Source organism: Kwoniella europaea, chromosome 2, assembly GCF_036810445.1.
Source record: "Kwoniella europaea PYCC6329 chromosome 2, complete sequence".
NCBI classification, from domain to species: domain Eukaryota; kingdom Fungi; phylum Basidiomycota; class Tremellomycetes; order Tremellales; family Cryptococcaceae; genus Kwoniella; species Kwoniella europaea.
Window position 1 is genome coordinate 3,805,823 of NC_089488.1, and position 12,677 is coordinate 3,818,499.

The 12,677-nt window shown below is 45.7% G+C and overlaps 5 protein-coding genes across 5 annotated transcripts; 3 read left to right on the forward strand and 2 right to left on the reverse strand.

The window, feature by feature from the left end:
* Positions 1-25: 25 nt before the first annotated feature.
* Positions 26-807, forward strand: V865_007768 (uncharacterized protein; the record flags this gene model as incomplete). The annotated part of the gene is made up of 2 exons (XM_066231510.1): positions 26-125; positions 359-807. The coding sequence occupies 2 exons, from the start codon at positions 26-28 to the stop codon at positions 805-807; spliced, it is 549 nt and encodes a 182-aa protein (XP_066087607.1).
* A 374-nt stretch (positions 808-1,181) lies between these two features.
* On the forward strand, positions 1,182-1,644 carry V865_007769 (uncharacterized protein; the record flags this gene model as incomplete). Its single annotated transcript, XM_066231511.1, has 2 exons — positions 1,182-1,207; positions 1,311-1,644. The coding sequence occupies 2 exons, from the start codon at positions 1,182-1,184 to the stop codon at positions 1,642-1,644; spliced, it is 360 nt and encodes a 119-aa protein (XP_066087608.1).
* Positions 1,645-2,785: 1,141 nt separating this feature from the next.
* V865_007770 (uncharacterized protein) lies at positions 2,786-4,493 on the forward strand (the record flags this gene model as incomplete). Its single annotated transcript, XM_066231512.1, has 7 exons — positions 2,786-2,953; positions 3,003-3,174; positions 3,243-3,453; positions 3,515-3,627; positions 3,695-3,954; positions 4,021-4,217; positions 4,298-4,493. 7 exons carry the CDS (start codon positions 2,786-2,788, stop codon positions 4,491-4,493), a joined length of 1,317 nt encoding a protein of 438 aa, XP_066087609.1.
* A 310-nt stretch (positions 4,494-4,803) lies between these two features.
* V865_007771 (uncharacterized protein) lies at positions 4,804-9,127 on the reverse strand (the record flags this gene model as incomplete). Its single annotated transcript, XM_066231513.1, has 13 exons — positions 4,804-5,036; positions 5,107-5,225; positions 5,273-5,766; positions 5,820-5,887; positions 5,944-6,227; positions 6,286-6,375; positions 6,439-7,158; positions 7,211-7,256; positions 7,314-7,385; positions 7,444-8,164; positions 8,227-8,324; positions 8,377-8,479; positions 8,546-9,127. The coding sequence occupies 13 exons, from the start codon at positions 9,125-9,127 to the stop codon at positions 4,804-4,806; spliced, it is 3,630 nt and encodes a 1,209-aa protein (XP_066087610.1).
* Positions 9,128-9,517: 390 nt separating this feature from the next.
* Positions 9,518-11,478, reverse strand: V865_007772 (translation elongation factor EF-1 alpha; the record flags this gene model as incomplete). The annotated part of the gene is made up of 9 exons (XM_066231514.1): positions 9,518-9,535; positions 9,601-9,644; positions 9,769-9,889; positions 9,947-10,059; positions 10,120-10,236; positions 10,300-10,365; positions 10,439-10,731; positions 10,812-11,271; positions 11,325-11,478. 9 exons carry the CDS (start codon positions 11,476-11,478, stop codon positions 9,518-9,520), a joined length of 1,386 nt encoding a protein of 461 aa, XP_066087611.1.
* Between the last annotated feature and the right edge of the window lie 1,199 nt (positions 11,479-12,677).

The following is a 12,677-nucleotide window of genomic DNA, read 5'->3' on the forward strand; positions in this document are numbered from 1 at the left end:
CTCACAGAACAAGGTGATCTCTACGATGTCATGCGATATCGAGATTGACGGCAGTCCCGATGATTGCGGTGCGTCTTGCAAGAAAAATAAAGCTACAGACTGTCATTTGAATTCGGAATTGACTTGTGAGTTATGGTACTTTGACTGTTTCTTTCATATTCAATCCACTGTTGACAAACATATACAGTACAAACCTCGATCTGATCACCGAATATGTCCAGAAGATCATCTAGCAGACAAGATGGATCGTAAGTCCGGACAACTACAACTATCATTCAATTCTGTTTCGCTGTTCTACCTTTCTACTTCTTTGTCTCTCTGTCTTCACCTCTCTGCTTGATTGATATGTCGGCTGAAGATAAAATCGAGCTCATCGTCTACCTACCTAGCTCTCTCGGTCTAGGCAACGCGGTAGTCATTGGCGCCGCTGCAGGACTCTTCACAGCAGCTACGGTCGTGGAAACCCGCTGTGAGGGAGGTGTACGTGCGGCCTACCATAATGTAGAAGCAGATGGCTTCTCTCAAGGAATGAGAGAGACCTGCTATCCAAAATATCATTCTCAAGACGCCTCACATCAGGCAGATACCACACACAGCACGACCGACACTGGATCTACAGACAATTATTGGAGTGCCAATTACGGAGATGCTCAAGAGGGATCGATCTACGTTGTAGATACTAATCTTGATATATCTCATGCTGGAGAAGGGTCACTTTATTTATCAGGTGTGGCTGGACAGGATCAGCCTGTGGATGACTCACAAGTCGGTGAACATAATATCCCGACGAAATTCAGGAGGACTTGAGTGCCAAGCAGATAGCAGGAACATCATTTTTCTAGTCGTCGTAGACCGTTTCCGTTCACTGTCCGAGTGATGCATACAGAGGTGCTTTGGATGTGCTTCTTTTGTATTTTGCGAACGCCAGCAGCGATCTGTATCAAGAGAAGGATTTTGTTGGTTCTCTTAATGACAGTCATAGATGTTATACGTGATGCAATCCTTTCATGAGTGGTACGATCAAGGTGGAAGTCCGTTGTTCACTCCGGTGATCAATCGGTCATTGAGGTAATGGTATAAAATCCTTCTGGTGATCTCACATAACTCACAATTCCACAAGTCCATACTACCCTTCTCGCCACCATCATTTTCGATCTATCAGCATCACTTTGAAGCCCATCATGCCCTCCAAACGCTCTGATGAGAGGTGAGTGGCGAGTTCTTATATCTCTTCTCTTATTCAGAAGTACATGTACGATCATCATGATACGTACTGAACACTGACAAAGTTGTGCTATGAACGATGATAGCGAATCAGTCATGTCTACAACAACTGCTGCCTTAATCCTCGGCACAGGAATCTTGGCGACTGCAGGCGCGATCACAATGGCTCATAGAAGCTTGACAAATTCTGAGGTCAACAGGGCCTACACACTAGGATTGCGACATGGTCAGCAAAGGTGCTCCGAGCCATCTACAACTACTGTTACAATCGCCCAACAGTTTGCGACCACGGCCGCCAATGTTGCCTCGTGGGAACAGCCAGTATCGTCTGATGAGGGCGCACAGGAAGTATATGTCGAAATGAACTCGCAAGTTAGAGAAGATAAAATCCCATCGAAATACCGCAGATCTGAGATCTAGGGGAATGTAGTTGCAGTCCGACTTCTGGTGACTCTGAAAAGGGTCCTCGTACAGCGTATGCATATATGAGGAGGGGTCTGGATGCAGCGTCTTCGTCATACGACAGGTCTGAGAGGTAATAGAGAAGTAAACAAAATAGCGATGCTGTGCGTTCAATTCTGGACAATAATACATGCATACACGGTTATAACCTCTGCGCCCTTTGTAACGTAAACAACTCTTCCTTGCCGCGATAGTCTGGTTTACTAGCATGAAACCTTTCCAAGTTAGTGCGCCCTGAAACCGGTGGACGTGATCCGAAGGAAACATCAATTGCGAATGATCATAGAAATAGATTAACACGCTAAATGTGTGAGATAACGAAACTAACAGAATGACATCTCTTACTCTCGCAGTCAACAATAAGACACACATCCTTATATGATGTAATAGCACATACCCCCATCTGAGCTTGGATGCTTGTAACGCAGTTCAATTTGAAAACCCACCATGTCCAGCCTACTCAGCGGATCGTCAATTGCGGTTTTGCCCTGGGCTCTGGGCTTCGGGGAGACCTTGCGAGAATAGGTCCTCACGTACGTTCAACACGGATCACTTAAAGTAAAGCTACTTACTGTATGTGGGATCTTCTCATCACAACACCTTGGCACACATCCAATCAAAGGTATATCTCCAATTTTTGCATTTCTTGGTATCTTGTAAACAAACATACCAAGACTGGACTGGACTGGAAAGTACAACAAACCGTTTCAACCATATATATCGATAGAGAAGTACCGATTTATCCATTGTAATCTCCTTCCGACACCAGAACCGCAACATAAAGGTTGATCGGCAACATCACTACACATACCTCCTCATCTCCTTTGTACCTTGAAACAACCTTCGTCATACATATATATACCCTACCCTATCTTTCTCAGGTTAGTTAGGTATATAAAACGATCAAAAAGGCGTAGTCACCTCAAGGCAAAAGCGACCTTCACTCTTTCCCATCTCATCTCACATATCCTCCTTCCCCTATCCTTAATCACTCCACAACAACCTACTCAAATCTATATAACCAATCCTTCACCCGAACTTGTTCATCTGAAAACGCAACAAAACACTCGTTAAAGCATATCATTTCATCTTTGTGGAAATGCTACTCCTCTCAGCGCTTGTTTCGTCGCTCGTACTTGGATCTAGAGCTCAAGCCGCCCCAGCTCCTACCAATCTTACTCGATCTTTAGCATCGGTTTCGCAAAGAAGTGTTAACACAGGCTGGGATTATGGTCAAGAGAAGGTCAGAGGTGTCAATATAGGTGGTGTGAGTGGGCTTTCATCCTTCTTCGAAACAAAGCTAATTATAATCATAGTGGCTCGTACTTGAACCGTTCATTACCCCATCGCTGTTCGAGCAAACTGGTAATAACGACATTGTAGATGAATATACGTTCTCCCAATACCAGGATAAAAGTGTCGCTCAATCTGCCTTGAAGGAGCACTGGGATAGCTGGATCACAGAGGACGATTTCGCTCAGATCGCTGGTAAGTTCTTCCCTAACAACGTTCATCCAGACTGAACAAAGCTGGCAGCTGACTTGTTGCTGATATAGCCGCCGGTCTAAACCACGTTCGAATACCCATCGGATACTGGGCATATGATGTATCAGGTGGTGAACCATACATCCAAGGTCAAGCGGATTACCTCGATAAAGCTATTGGATGGGCAGGCAAACACGGTATCAAGGTTATGATTGATCTGCATGGGGCTCCCGCTTCGCAGAATGGTTATGATAACAGTGGACATAGAGGTAGTGCCAATTGGTAAGTCCGCCTCCAAATAATCAAAGCATCTGAAGTATATTGAGTTGATTGTCGAGGTTAGGGCTACCGACAACAACAATGTTGTCCGAACCAAAAACGTAATCTCTACTTTGGCTAAGAAGTACTCCGACCCTTCATACTTTGGTGTAGTCACCATGCTTGCTCTTCTGAATGGTGAGTTCCATTCCATTGCATACTGCACCTTCGTTACTGTGATATACTAACATCAGGGATGATGTAGAACCCGCCACATACATGAACGATCAGCTTCTCCAAACCACTCGTCAATACTGGAAAGATGCCTATGGAGCTGCTCGATACCCATATGGCAACTCTGATAAATCCGGTTTGGTACTAGTCATTCACGATGGGTTCCAACCATTATCAACCTATCAAGGATTCATGTCTGAACCAGAGTACGAAGATGTGTTCATTGATACTCACAATTATCAAGTATTCAATGATGATTTCGTCAGCTGGAATTGGGATCAACATGTCAAAGTGAGTCATCCTTCCATCTCATCAATCTTATGCAACATAATAGTTAATTTAATTGGGATTGGTTAGGGAATCTGCGATAAAGCCAGTACATACTCTCAATCACCCATGTGGCTCGTCGTAGGCGAATGGTCATTGGCTACTACAGATTGTGCCAAATACCTTAATGGTAGAGGTATCGGAGCGAGATACGATGGTACTTACTCTGGTTCCTCATATCATGGTTCATGTGATGACAAGTCTAATGACGTATCCAAGTATTCTAGGTAAGCGCCCTTCATCACCATATATAAGTACACAAACTTGAAAGACCAGAGGACTGATGTCGATTCTGGGTGAATATCAGCGAATACAAGGAATTCCTTCGAAAGTTTTACGATGTCCAAGTCCAGACATACGAGAACAATGGTCAAGGATGGATCCACTGGACATGGAAGACTGAATCAGCTGCTGACTGGTCTTACCAGAGTGGTATCAAGAACGGCTTTATCCCATCCGATTCCACAAATCACCAATACTCCTACCAATCTCTTTGTGGTTAAGCCATGGGAAATAGAACATAGAAAGATAGAGATTAGATTTGTGTATCCAGTGTCGTAAAGTGTCGTAAACGGACAAGAACGGACGGACGGACGGTTATGAACAATGTACTAGGACACTTTTTAATAGAAATAGAGACTTGTTTCCTAATGGAATAAATCATTTATACGAGTATACCGCGCAATTGCATTTGCTGAGATGCATATCCCTGACTCCTCTACCTGATTCAATATACTCGAGCTGTCAACGAAGCACGAACCGATGAAGCCAAGTGCGAATGCATACATACATCGGACCGATCAGTCCTGTTACTCAGTACGGTTTAGCCACCTCTCTTTCTCTCAAGAAACCAAGTTCGTCCTCTTGTAGATCTTCATCTTCAGGGAATTCCAACAATGCACCTTCGTCCTCCTGAGTGTCGAAATACCTTTCGAAGGGTATACGTAATCTGATTCCACGCTCCATCATGAGTTCTGCCCAATCTTTGAGTTCTCGTGGGGTGTAATGGGGTCGAAGAGATGGTGAGAATGGTAAGAGGTATAGAGCTGAAGGTCACAATGAAGTCAAATCATACCGCTTACATCATTGTTGGGAAAAAATGCAGGAAGAACATACGTTTACATCCTCCCAAAGACGCGACCGCTCGATAGCATAGTTGTTTAGCAGTCTGTTGTCTGCCCATCAAACATTCGAATTCGATGTACAGCATCCACAGAGCAGCCGAGTATCTCCCGCTGTATCGTTATCAGTCAACGTTTCACCTCGTAGTGAACGAACATACCTCGCTGAGTTGATACCCTTATCCAAAGCCAATCTGACCCTCTCAGCACCAGTACCACCCTCATCCCAAAAGGTCCGATGTGAAGAGACAGCTTCTGCCCATATAGCCCATAGGTGGACCACCAATCCACCGTTACTCCCCCGTTGAGATGTCAGATCCGCGATAAGTCGCTGCACTCGACCGTAAACTCTCCCTCCGAGTTCTCCGTATAGATAGAGTGAGAGGAAGGATGTGTTGTTGGGAAAAGATGAAAGGGCAAGTTCGAGAGTATCTCTTGACAATGATGCAGGGGCAGAATGTCGAGTAGAATGGAAATAGAGTATTTTGGTGAATGACTGAAGAGTATATTCGGCTTCGCCGCTAGAAGGTGGAGATATTATAAGGTGGTTGAGTAAGAACGATCTAGTCGAATCGATGTCCTCGGTCAGGTAGTGGAATAAGGATTTCAATAACAATTGACTAGGCGAATAGGGCGGTTGCGTATTCAAGTAGAACTACATGGAAGTCAGCTAGTTGCAGCCGGCTATACAGGAAAACCTTAGCTCACCTGCCTAGACTTCAGCATCGCAACAGATGTGGGTTGACCAGGTGATCGATCAGGTTCGAGATATTCGGCTGCAAGTCCCACTCTATCAGCTAAAGCTTCCAAAAATACGCCTCTTCCAGCTCACAAATACGGTTCTGCCCTACGCCCGCAGCCAGTACAACCACTTCCAACGCCCTTACTTCATCTGCATCCTCAAGTTCCATCTCCGCCCATCCAGCCCATAGATCTAATTCGTCCTCGGTGACCACTCCATACGATCGAACAGCGATAGCAGCTTGGAGAGCAGTAACATAAACCGTTCTTGCCGATGGGATGTTGCCTCTTTGCCGTTCCAAACGAGCATAGCCATCCCATAGGAGCAGATTATCCCTATCAGACGCGAGGACTGACTTTGAAAATTTAACGGCACTATGATGTCGGCGTCAGCTTGTCACGTCCTGCTTTTGGAGTATACTTGAAAGCTCACCCTTTGGCAGACACAGCAGTTTCGAATGCGAATGAAGCCAAGGTGAAAGCTGGATCAGGTACAAGGGGTCTGAGGATGCCGAAGACATTTCTATTGCCCTCCATCAGCATTCTCGAGCTGATTTGTTGGGTATCACCGGTACCGTGCACTCACGTAATAAGATCAACATCTAAAATTGCGATATCTATCGGATTCAAATCGGTAAACCATCTTCCCTTCCTCCCCAGAATAGTACTTCTATTCTGAAGCCAGCATTTGACTGGGCTTTCAAACGGATCATCTAACCCCCTCGTACGTGCAGGATCCATAGGTTCGCCGCCGATGGTCTGCCAAGGTAGTCTTTTGGAGCTTTGTCGAGGTGGCCAGAATGAATTTCGTTTAGCTGGATTATGCGCTAGTGTCCATTGCAAATGAGGATCATTGGTTGCAGGGGATGAAGAAGGTACGTCAGGTGGAGTAAATGGCAATCCTAGGAAAGTTAGGAATGCGTAGATGAGCTGTAGGCGAACTTCGGGAGAGTTGATCCGGAATAAAAATGGTCGGATATCACTGAAAAGGATAGTATGATATGGGTCATCTTCCACTTCTTCATTCAAGTCGGTAGCTCGACCGGGCATAGAGTAATTTGATTCAGCGTGAAGCTCGGCTTCTAACCATTTCTCGTAAGGATTTTCGGATGAGTGTTTCAGAGGTTTGAGAACCTGCGCTGAGGGTACAGCGGAAGGAGCAGTATTCTTCCAGCCTTTCGAGCCAGATTCGCCTATCCTTGGGGCTTCAGTATCCCAGAATCCCTCAAATTCATCTAAAACGTCGTCGTACCGGATATGGGCAGAAGAGGAGCTGGTACGTAGATGATCGGGTTTGAAGAAGGTTCTGTCATGGATGCGTCAGCGAACTGCTATAAAATTTTACATTCCACACTCACATCTCCATGATAGCTTGGAACATTGCCAAGGCTCTCTCGTTGTACCCTGTGCCGGATGTCAGCTGCATTGTCGGATTCGAAGTATCTCAAAGAAAAATCTCACCAGCCTGTTTCAGAAATAGACAAGCTCTCAAAAATAGACACACCAGATTTTCCTCCCTTGCTTGAGCATCACCTGTACCAGATAGATCAGCTTCTTTTGCATTCTTCGCGGGATGGTTAGCTGAACTCGCCTCGGCTATTCTCTTTCAGCTTTCCTATGCACTCCTCGTATACCTCCACCACTTCATCCACCCCACCTCCATCGCCCTTCCCAAACCCATTACCTTCTCTCCAAGTGATATAGCCTAACCAGAGATCCATCATGTCCACTTGGTCGTTCTTCTCACTCAACTCTCTCAAGACGTTCTTCCATCTGTTGGTGACTTTGTCATTGGGCCAGAGCTGTTCGGCTGCTTTCAGGTATGCTAGATGCAGTTTTGTCGAATTGAAATTAGCTTTTTCGGCATCCAACGCTCGAGAAAGGATTGATAAAGTGATTTCTGCTTCCGCTCGTGTCTTGGTTGATATCTGAGCAGCATTCGATTTTGACGTAAGATCCGGCGAGAGTTTCAGGTGGAGTTGAGAATACTTGATCCATCCATCTATATCACCCGGATGAGATTTGAGATATTGTTCAGTCTCCACTGTTTCTTTACGTACTTCTTCTTCGAATGTGGAATACGATCCGATGGCCGCTTGTATCTCAGCCATTTCCGAATCTTCATCCTCTTGAGGTCGATGTATGTCTCGATATGAAGGTATATCCGTTTCCTGACGAGCAGGTTTCAGGTCGAAATTGATGTAAGGTGCAGATGGATTGAAAGAAGCTTGATCGTCCGATGGCAAAAGGAGTATACGTTGAAGGTGCTGCGAAGCCGCTGATTGGGTTTGACGGGAATTATATCGAGGTACCTGATAGACATAAAGTCAGCTAAAACGTTGGAGATAGGTGTGTATATAAAAGCTGAACACACGTAGGGTCTACCCTTGGGGGCTACTTCCACCCCTTTCTGTGTCCTATCTCTTGAGTAGACTATGCGAAGGCCTTCATTCAAGCCTAATATCCGGTTTTCTGCGATCATGTACGTGAGGGGCATTGACACAGAGGGCAGATTATCACTTACTCCCGTCTCTATAGTATCTTGGCGCACTAGCTGACGAGATACTTCCATACCTTACAGCATCCCTATCTCCCACAGTATCAGGGAAGAAAGAGGTAGAAGGAGTCTGTTCACTTCGTCAGCTACTTTGTACAGGGACCCAGATTCGGAAGCTGAACATGCATCTACTCACCGTATCTATCCCATCATCCTTGACTGTCGTTACGCTCTCGTACCAGGATTGACCATCAACCTTATCGGTCGCTCTTCCTTCCTTCCTCTTGTCTGACCGTATTGTCCCCACATCACCTCCTCTGATCAACTCCATAGCCTTCTCTCTTTCTTTCCTACGTCTATCCTCTTTATACCTTCTCTCAGCAGATCTATCTCTATCCTTGTAACGGTCCTCGGACCTATCTCGATGCTTGTGTTTATTCCTCTCTCTACTCTCTGACCTGTCTCTCCGCCTTCCGTTCTCCCTCTTATCATCTCTATCCCGCTTATGCTGGTCAGATCTATCTCGCGCTCTATGTCTTTTATCACGATCCTTGTCTTCTGTTCGGCTGCCAATCGTGCCATCTTCTTTCTCCCTTCTCTTGGATCTTTCATCATCATGGGTTGGTGAACGTGATCTTCGCTTTGACCTCTTCGGCGCTGCCAGTTCTGGAAAAGATCCAAAGCTGGGTACAGGTGCTGGAGCGGTGGGTCGAGAGGGACCAGCTTCAGGACCAGCTGAGAAGTCGGGAAAAGATGAGAAGCTCGGTGTGGAGGTCATTCTGTGCACCTCCCTCCAGCTTTTCCTTCGGCTGCGGTGTTTTGGCTTGCTATGCTCAATGAAGATATGTTGTGATTGTTTGGACAATGAATGGAATGCAATCAGATCAGGATAGAATGCATCATGCTTGTACGGACCAGTCATAACAACCTCCACTTTCCTGGACATTACGTAATTAGCATTAGTGGCACTTGCACCTTCGTCAATCCCTTCAACATGCTCTTCATGACCTTTATTTCAAGACGTCCCCTTATGCGACTGATGCTCATGGATATGTATCAACGACTCATCGTCACGAATGCATGATGTACGGAATTAAATATAGAAGAGGAACACAAAACAACTCGAATTGAATGGACGAATTCAAAACGATTGGTCAGTTTATGCCGTTTACTTCTTCTTGGCACCCTATTGATCACAAATTTCGTCAGTAAAGCCATATGTTGAGGATGTAAGAGGTAGAATAAACCCACGGCCTTTTCTGCTGCTTTTGTGACCTTACCACCCTTTCCATCGGCTGCGTGAGGAGGATACATCAGCATCTGGACGAGAAGAGACAAGAAAAAGAAACTTTTGTGGTGGTAGGGGGGATATGGTTTTGATGACGAAGGTGAATCATGAGCTTAAGAGATGTAACCTACTTTTCTCGACGGACTTGATAACTCCGACAGCGACGGTTTGTCTCATGTCTCGGACAGCGAATCGACCAAGAGGAGGGTATTCAGTGTAAGCCTCGACACAGATGGGTTTTTGGGAAACGAGCTGAAAATTTTCTGTCAGCACGAAGGAACCCCAGTAAAATGAAAGATTTCTAATTACCTTAACAATGGCGGCATCTCCGGACTTGACGAATTTAGGGTTGGCTTCCATAACCTTACCAGTTCGTCGGTCAATCTTCTCGATGAGTTCGGAGAATTTACAGGCGATGTGGGCTGAAATTAATGGTACGTCAGCTCCCATTTAAAGCTCCTTACTGGCAACTGGACACTTACCGGTGTGACAATCCAAGACAGGAGTGTAACCAGCACCGATTTGACCAGGGTGGTTAAGAACGATGACTTGGGCGTTGAATGAAGCAGCCTCCTTAGGGGGGTCTTGCTTGGTGTCACCTATTTTTGATGTCCGTCAGCACCAGTCGTTCTGACGATGACGAGCAATGAATGAAAATTTACCGCAAACGTTTCCTCTTCTGATATCCTTGATAGAAACGTTCTTGACGTTGAAACCGACATTGTCTCCTACACGATGAGAAAAAAAAAATATCAGCGAAGAGTCTGAAGACGATATTGAGAGAAAAATCGGACTACTAACCGGGAAGACCTTCAGGGATTTGTTCGTGGTGCATCTCGACGGACTTGACTTCGGTGGTAACGTTAGAAGGAGCGAAGGTTACAACCATACCAGCCTTGATGACACCGGTCTCGACTCGACCGACGGGCACCGTACCGATACCACCGATCTTGTAAACATCTTGGAGAGGAAGTCGGAGGGGCTTGTCGGTGGGTCGGGTAGGGGGTTCGATAGCGTCGATGGCGTCGAGGAGGGTCTTACCCTTGACTTGACCGGCTTTGGTTTCCTTAACCCATCCCTTGTACCAAGGCATGCTGTAAAACGAAGCGAAAGGGACATCAGCAAAAGTGCCACACTCGAATGTGGCGGATGTGGCGGAAAAAATTTCACTCACTTGGAGGATTCCTCCAACATGTTGTCACCGTGCCAACCGGAGATTGGTACGAAAGCGACAGCCTTGGGGTTGTAACCGACCTTCTTGATGAAACCGGAAGCTTCCTTGACGATTTCGTTGAATCGGTCTTCGGAGTATTTACAGGTGTCCATCTTGTTACAGGCAACGATAAGTTGTCTGACACCGAGGGTGAAAGCGAGAAGAGCGTGCTCTCGGGTTTGACCTTCCTTGGAGATACCAGCTTCGAATTCACCGACACCGGTGGCGATGATAAGAATGGCACAATCGGCTTGGGAAGTACCAGTAATCATGTTCTTGATGAAATCTCTGTGACCAGGAGCATCGATAACAGTGACTTGGTATTTAGGAGTCTCGAATTTCCAAAGAGCGATATCGATGGTGATACCTCTCTCTCGTTCGGCCTTAAGTTTGTCCAAAACCCAAGCGTACTTGAAGGAGGCTAAGCAAATATATCAGCAATGATCAGTGAGAGAAAGAGAAGACTATACTCACATTTACCCAATTCAGCGGCTTCCTTTTCGAACTTCTCGATGGTTCGCTTGTCGATACCACCACACTTGTAGATCAAGTGACCAGTGGTGGTGGATTTACCGGAATCTACGTGTCCGATAACGACGACGTTGACGTGTAACTTGTCTTTACCCATTTTGGATTTTTCTGTTGGACAGGATTAAAGTCAGCGACGTGAAAGCGTGTAAAGGTCATGGACAAAGGGATCAAGGAAAGGAGCGTTCCTGCTCGCCACTTCTGGTGACCTGTGCACGAGACATGAAGCAGGGTTCAATGGCAGGGCGTGAAGGAAAGAATGGTAAAAGAAGAATGAAGAGAAATGATCGAGTTCCACGCCACCGGCTCGGGCTTCCGTCGCATCCCTCTTCGACCACTTCCATCTCTCCCACTCCAATTTCACCGGACCAAGACCACTCATAAAACCAAAGAACAGTTCGTACTCACATTTATTTTGTGTTTAGAGAGAAGTAAGGAGAGTGATAGAGAGATAAGACTCTTTTTAGGTAAAGAAGAAAAGAGAAAGAAAGAAAGAAGGGGGAACGAAACGGTTGTGGTTTGTGGAGTATATGATATCTTTGGGTTACGATTCAATTTTTGGGATAAAATGATTTAATTATAATTTTTAACAGGAAAATCTTTTCGTTTAGCTCATCTAAAACGCCGTTAGAAGTTGGCCGAAAGTGGCGCGAGCTTCTTCAAAAACGTTATATGACATAACCCCCCCTTTTTTCCTTATGTTTTAATTACGATTTGGCTTCCTGGGGCTTTTGGTCATTAGAAGAGACTTCTAATCATTCTCAATCCTCGAGGTGAAAGAACTCTGTACCAAAAATACCCTGGATACCTGTCTGACCTGAGCTCCAGACTCCAGAACTGTCCAGGACCTCCACCCACTCTGTCCAGCGACGTGGAAGGGCCTCATGACGTTTGGGTACTCTTCAGCACTAAACTGGCAAGTCTGACCCTCCACAGAGCTTGGGGATATGATCGTTGTTCACCCTAGACGGGTTTTGCATGACTTTACATAGATGCATTCAGAGCTAAGCGGCAAGGAAGATGAAAATCGCATGTCTCGTTGAAAGACACTCCAAATCATGATTGAAGCACTAACGAGTCAAGTACGAAGTACAAAACAAACTTTTCTCAACAGCAAATACAGTGGCAAACCCATACCACCGCTTTATTCATCCACTCTTGATGGAAGGAAAAGGTTTTTCGTTCACATGATGGTCGTGTTGTCGTGGAGCAACGCTGGTTGTGTGCCCCTTCGAACGATTTAAGCCACTAAATTCTCCGTAATCGCCGGATCCGGATAAGATTGTGTATCTGTGTGTG